Raw genomic sequence first — 7,500 nt, 5'->3', positions numbered from 1 at the left:
ACAGAGCAACATGTATAATCTAAAGTATATTAATTTTGCATTTTTATATGAATGGATATGTAGTTCGATTCACTGTATAGTTCACATTTAACAGTTTGGGTTTGGTTGTTTTTTTAATAGTTATATGTTTGTGTGAGCGTGTGGTTCGTTTGCTGATGGTTTCTCAGGAACATGAATGCGTTTGAATGCAGTTTGATCTACAGTGGCTGAATTAAACTATCTCTGAACGCTGCTGTCTGCTAGAGAAGACTACAGATTCCCATTGATTCAAGCTTTCATATCGCTGACATTTTCAGAGGATTATGATATTATAATGCACAATATTCCATCACTAGATACCCTGCTCGACTACAGCAATACAAGCCTACATTTGTCTGTTTCATGTGTCAGTACAGTCAGATGATGGCAGTTTCAGGCTAATGTCTGTTCATTTGGCTTTAAGCCCAGCAGCAGCGAGTCGTTTTAGTTCGACTGGTTCAGTTTAAGCCGCAGCTCATTCTTTCATCACAGATCCCTGTGAGGACACATACTCAACCCTCGCAGCTTTACACATGCACACAAAACACGCATTAACATAGACTAGCCTATAATACACTAGCGTAGACTATATAGTAACATACATATATTTTCTAATCATTTTTTTTTTTACCCTTTTTTGTATTTTTTGAAAATGTATTTATACATTTAAAAATCTATTTTCAGAAATGTTCCTCTCATCTTCCCTGTAAGAGCAGGTGCAGCCATTTGTAAACTGAATGTGTCTGGCTTCCACTTCCAGCTATTTTTAGCTGTACAGAACAGCTCAGTGTGCTGCTTGATATTGCAAACTGGTGTTTCTTGCCATTTTATTTGAATGTATTGCCTTAATTATAAAAACACTGGCTTGTAGTGCAAACACTTTTATCGTTTACAGCGGCTAATGAACCGGAAACCTCACACATTCACAGAAAACAGCTTACTTTAGACTGAAAAATAGGGTGGATACAAAAGTGGCCAAAAAATTAACTGGCTAAAATATGTTTTAAAATAAATTTACTAAAATATATTTTGTACCTATATATTTTTTTGACATTTGTATATTTTTTAAAATATATTTTGTGTGTGTGTATATATATATATATATATATATATATATATATATAGTAAAGCATTTAAAAGATTTGCCCTTTATATATTTTAGTCCAAGAAATTGCATTCACATCTGTCACATCTGAAGAAGAACTTGATTTGCTGTCTACAACTCATCTGAATATATAACACTTTTGAATAACCTTTAGCAACATTCAAAATGCTCCATAAAGCGCAAAATTGCAATATAAAAAATATTAAACATTATCATTATAGATTTTTGATCTCTAGGCCATCCACATTTTTATTTAGCCTAAATATAGGCTACAGTAAGACTGGAAATGTATTTTCCTGCCCCTGAAATACATTTAGAAATATATTTTAGCTGAAACTAAATATATATATTTTCTTTTTCAAAATGCTTTACTGTTTGCAACATATATTTAGCATATATTTCAAATCTATTTTGGCCACTATATATATAACACACATGCACACTGAATACTCTTAAGTGTCACTGTGTGTATAAGTGCATCCTATTCTAATAACAGTATTTTTCATTCATGATTCGGCATTTCAAAGGAACATTTCAACAGAAAAAGCATTATTCATCACACACAAAGTGAAATGGAGCTCGTAAACAAAGTGAAAGTGACGAATGAGAGACGCTTCAGCCTCATGATCTTCATGATTTGGACCAGAGCCTGTGTGTGTAAAACTGATTCGATGTAGCTGAAAAACTACACGTGTTAATCTTTCATAAGCATCAGCTGAATTCAAATGAAAAGGAAACTTAGGAATTATAACTTTATACTGAAGTGAATTCTAACGAGTAGAGGGTTTCATTCTTTCTCCTTCTTTTGTTGTTGAAGAAAACAGTTATTGTTATTGATGTTTTATGAGTGAGAAAGCATGTTTGCTGGTGGATAATCTTTACTAGTGTTGATTTGAGACGTGTGCCCAGGGTTTGTTCGTTTTTGTGCATTTTTATTGTGAAATTAACTGCTGAAGGTGTGTAAACCGTTCTGAAAAAGTGAGAAATGTGTAGAAATGTTGAGGAATGTGTCCTATAAACAAAACAAAATAAGTAACATCCTCCACTAATCACAAATTCACACAATATTATCCTGATTTCTGGACTTTTTTATTGTATTCGATGACAATCACACATTTTTAGTTGTGTCTTAACTGTCCGGACCCTGTATTTAGTGACTGAGAGCTGAACAGCACATCATTACTGTACTATCAGTCATCTGTTATTACACAAATCAACACGTCAGCTGCAATTATGACAATGTTTGGACAAAAGTACTGTGCCTGTTTTCCAGATCCTTTGGTGTCAGTGAGAGTGTAATATTTATACGCCCATAAGTTATTTCATATTCTGTCATCAATCACAGTCCTCCCAATGAGGAATCATTAAGAGTCTCTAAGAATATTTCTCTCGATATCTGTCAAAGCTGCAGAATGAAAACGTTCAGCAAAACCTCATTAGCGTTCGGACAAATGTCGGGCAGTTCAACACAATGCTGGACTGAAGCCTTCGGTTGTTAATGTCGATGTGTGCCTCATTAAGCCAGGAAGATATGTTTGTTTTATTAAGAAACGCTTGGCTTGACTCGTACTGGAGGACACTGAAATGTGATTCTGTTTGATTAGGCTCTAAATATCACTGTATAACACAACTACATTATTATTATATCTCATATCAATCTGTATTTAAACATCATCGCAGTTAGAGATGGTAACATAGCTCCAGTTATGACGTTTTTAGTACATTAATTACAATGCAATTATAGGCAGTGGTTTATTTGTAATAAATGAAAACTAATTCAACATCATTCATTTTCAAAGCCTTGGTGAGATCATTCCCAACAGCTTGATTATTTGATTACATACTCGATAATTATAAACATTAACATCATGATTTTCTGTAAAACTGTTTTGAAACAACATGTATTGTGAAAAGTGCTAGAAATAAATTTGACTTGACATTTGTCGTACCTAAATGCAAAATAATAAATGCCACTTAACTGGTTTTAAAACACACATCATTGGTTTGGCTCGAAGTAATGCATTAGCTCCTAACCAATCTGTCGTACCTGTGAACTGAACAGCTGATATATAGACGTGAAACGAGCATGAAAGCTGAACCATGAGCTGTGTTTGTGTTGTTCAGCAGAGCAGGGCAAGACATGAGGCGTTCGCTGATTGAGTTTGGATGCTGTGGGTCAGAAGACATCATTAAATTACACTGCGGTTAATATTCATGTGTTGAGGAACACAGACTCCACTAAAACACCTGCGCTTGGCCAGAGAACGATCAGATCGCTTTCAACGCTTCTTTTGGAACTACTTTTACTGACACAGATCAGTTTCTCAATATTATATTAACTCTTTCCCCACCACTGATGGAATTTTCTGGCTTTCTGTGTTTTCACTGTTATACAGTAGGAGGTGCTATTACGCATCTCCTGAAAGAGTATGAAAAATCTGGATCAAAGCACAGCGAAGAAGAAACAGAAACAAGTGAGTGCATAAGCAGAAGAATATGTAAAATCAGCATCAAACATTAAACAGCATATAAATCAAATCTGCCTAATGTTACTTTGAAACATCGATCCAGGGAATGGTTTAGGACTGCGATGCTTTGGATGTGTTCATGGAAGTGACTGACTTCATCTGTGTTTCGATCTCTGTTCTGAATCCAGATGTAGTCTTTGACAAAATGCTTTTTTTAGATTAAAGAATGCATGTTTTCTTAGAATGCACAGGCTCTCTTCCATCTTTTGACATGTTGCATGTTCAGATATTCAACAAATAATTCTGCTTGCAATTAAACTTTTGTGAAAATGATTAAAAAAAATGTTGACAGTGGAAAAAAGAAAGAAAAGAAAGCGCTTGCAGGAAATTAGTTCATTCTTTCATTGATCCACTGTACTGCGATGCTACACTCACGTTTGTGCGATAGTACTGAATACCCAAAATCCAGCCATGAATCCCATAACTGTATGCTGAAAGGTAACTTTCTGAAAACTCTGCTCTGATTGGTCAGCTGTCCCAGTCTGTTGTGATTGGTCAACTCTTTAGAGCGTATGTCAGAAATGCTGCGCATCCAACACAGACTCATTGAAATTAATTTGTGATGATGTTTCTGCAACACTAATGTTACATAACTGCACATTTCACACCAGTTTCAAAGTGAAATGTCCAGTGATCCGCGCTGAAATACATTTGTATTACATTTGTAGCTGGCTGTGGCCATGTTTTTATCACGTCGTTTCAAGTACGTAATGATGCACTTTTATTATGTTGCTTCAGTTGCTATTGTAACTTTTTTACAGAAATGTATGTAGAGGCACGTATTTCTAATAAGCCTGGTTAGCAATGAATCTTAGCTTCATAAGCATCTGTAAACAGCATTATATCTACAGTAACTACTGTGTTAGTATTAGCAGTCAATACAATGTGTATTGCCCTCAACATGACAAAAACAGAGCTGTTTCTGAGGGCTGCACAAAGCAGCCAGTGGGTGGGAATTACACAATTGTGTAACATGAGGATGTAGCTACATCACAGAAATAATGGCAGGACTGCAAACAAAGCTATATTACTCACTAAAGGAAAGGCAGAATCAACAAAAGAACAATAAGTGCCCCTTAACAAAATGCAAATGTATTTACATGAACAAGATGAAAAACATAGATCCTGCATGACGACATTTTGCTTTCACAGTTATAATAGCATCCTCTCACACACTGCAACCACACTCAGTGCACAGATGCAAGCCTCAGGCTCACTGTGCTGATTCACCATGTCCCTTTTCATTACTTCAACACATGACTGGCCTTATACTGCTCTCTCTGGATCCTCGAAGGCAGAACCGAGCTCCTGTATCCACACATCCCACTGGGATTTCGCCCTTCGCTCTAGACTTGCATTAAACTAGTATTTAGCAAAAGCACAGGCTTCTCCAGATTCTTGATTTTTTTTAATGAGCAATTTAGGGAAATAAGGGAAATGGTGAAGCACGTCAAGTGCCAAGGGAGACTCTTGAAGAAGCACACAGTCTAAAGGGAAATAAAGCTTTATCTTTGAGGAGTGGCAGATCACACAGAAGATGGAAGCTGATGGTTATGTAAGCTTCTTGTTTGTGTTAATGAAGATGTTTTCCAGACCACATAAAATTAAGCTTTCACTTAACGCCAGGACTGACCCTCATTCTTAGATGCGGTTAATCATATGAAATGTGCAGGGATAAGTTATTATTATAAATGTTTTTATCACAAACAGATTCCTGGCAGAAGCCCAGTGGGATAGGATTGACTGAGGACCATGTCTGTGTCATTATTCGCTGCACATCTCCTGGCACACGTCTTAAGCCTCACTCCTTCTGTGGCCTGAATATGTGATGTGCTGCACCCTTCCAACCCGCTAAATAAACTCAATTAACATGAAACTCTTGCCAAATGAAATGCAAAGTGTACACTGTATGCACGGTTCTAATTAGGCTTGCTTTTATTACAGGAAAAAGCAATAGCTTCTTAAGTCAGTCCTATCAAGCCAAATGAGTTCCTCCAACAGTACCCACAGAAAACACAGAGAACGCATGCTGACTTCCCTGGAGGAAAACGCCACTCACATATTCATGCTTGTAACTAGGGGAAGTAAGGTGTGATTCCTCTACTCTGAGCATGTCTCTGGGTTTTATATTATGCAAAGCCTGTGAATAATTATCTCCGCTGGTCTTCTGGAGCATGTGAATTAAAGACCTAAGCTCATTAATGTAATGCACCCTGAACATTCATCAGGTGCATTTGGACCGGTGCGGAGCACAGCAACGGGGAGTGTAGCAGCAGGCGTTTCATAACCTACAATTAGGATTGGCTTGGTCAATACTACCAAAGATCATTCATATTTGGAGCAGTCTGACCTTTCATCATCAGTGATAGCGTTGTCATTGACGCTAGTCGTTAGGACGAACAAACATTTAGCAGTGATGCATCTCAATCACAGATCACAACTCAGGCGGAGAGAATTTACATCGACAGTGTTGTCCTTTCTTTTGCAAGCAGAAAACATCAAGGCGATCTCTGTGATGTAGAGAGCAGCTCTGGTGCCCAATCTGCGTTGATTGTGACATGACAAACTGTGTTGTAAATCAAGCCTCTTTGCATGCAGCCATCTGCTTAAGACGTGCATAAAAAAGACTGGTGGTGCTGTCCGAAGTACCAATCAACTTCTGACTGAGGGGCAGCAAGTGAAGAAAACAAGACACTGACATTGAAGAATGCTGTGCAACCCCTAATCAAGTTCAGTTCAAATGCATCATCTTCCACCGTCAACAAGTGCGGATCAATGCAAGTAAACTCACCACTCGTGTTGGGGTTCGTCGATGACCAGGAGGATCTTGAACTTCCTCGACACCGCCGCAGGACTTTGCTCCACGAGTCCCGCAGAAGCGGCGGTCTGCTTCACCACATTGGTGATGGAGCTGAAGAATCCTGACCCGGTGGAATGGGCGGGCTGCGGCCGTCCCTCGGGGGCCGGAGGAGCGGTGGGGGACTTGGCCGCAGGAGGTGTGGATGGGGCAGGAGTCGGTCCGGCCGGGGCTTTGGTGGCAGCAGTCGGAGGAGGTGGTGGAGGTGGGTCGGGCCTCTGGAGATCAGACATGTAGCCGTTGGGCAGGTTAGCGATGAAGCTGCTGTCAGAAAGGCGACGGCGCAGGAAGTTCATGGCTAGTGAAGGTTAAACGGTAACGGTGACAGTAGCCTCTGTGTGGTCTGGATTCACAACTCTTCTCAAGAGTGCAGTGTAGATATTGCTGTTGAATTTCTCCGTTCCTCGCTTCACTGACAGCTTGAATGCCAGGAAGAGATGCTCCCGCTCTGCCTGTGTCTCCGCTCCCTCCCTCCCTCCCTCGCTCTCTCTCTTCTCACACGCTCCCTTCCCCCAGTCCCTCACCAGCTCCTGCATCATCTCTGACGTGGCTGTAGTATGTTGTACTGCAGATGCTGAACGGGGTTTCCAGTGAATATGAATGACAGGAGGGGAGCTCCTCCAGCTCCGGATTGACCGGCAGACCCCGGGCTAGCAGAGGCAACACAGAAGCTGCACACCTGCAGAAGTTTTAATCAATTAATCAAATCTCATGAAAATCACATTCAAGTACTGTCATACATGTTTATACATGTCGTACATGTATAAACGTTTCTTTGTTATTGACGTCATCTGAATATGAGTGACATGAGCAGTGAATGAGCTTCATAACAGAGATTGTGGAAGAGGAAACACACTGAGGCTGTGTTCAAAATCACCCCCTTTAACATTAAATAGGGCACTATTTGAGTGCACTCGTTCAATCCCATAATGCATTGCAATAATAAGTATACACCCGATGTACACACACTCAACGGCTAGAGAATACCCATA

At 39.4% G+C, this 7,500-nt stretch overlaps 1 protein-coding gene across 1 annotated transcript in view; it reads right to left on the bottom strand.

Moving 5' to 3' along the window:
* The window catches only part of LOC132119151 (synapsin-2-like), a 511,637-nt gene extending 504,815 nt beyond the window's left edge, over nt 1-6,822 (bottom strand). The window contains exon 1 of the mRNA XM_059528908.1: nt 6,443-6,822. Coding sequence (XP_059384891.1) covers nt 6,443-6,804 — 362 coding nt within the window. The 5' untranslated portion in view covers nt 6,805-6,822. The remainder of the gene's footprint in view (nt 1-6,442) is intronic.
* Nucleotides 6,823-7,500: the final 678 nt, after the last annotated feature.

This window comes from Carassius carassius, chromosome 38 (genome assembly GCF_963082965.1).
Source record: "Carassius carassius chromosome 38, fCarCar2.1, whole genome shotgun sequence".
NCBI classification, from domain to species: domain Eukaryota; kingdom Metazoa; phylum Chordata; class Actinopteri; order Cypriniformes; family Cyprinidae; genus Carassius; species Carassius carassius.
The sequence above is the reverse complement of the archived record's forward strand: the minus strand, read 5'-3'. Positions and strand labels throughout refer to the sequence as shown.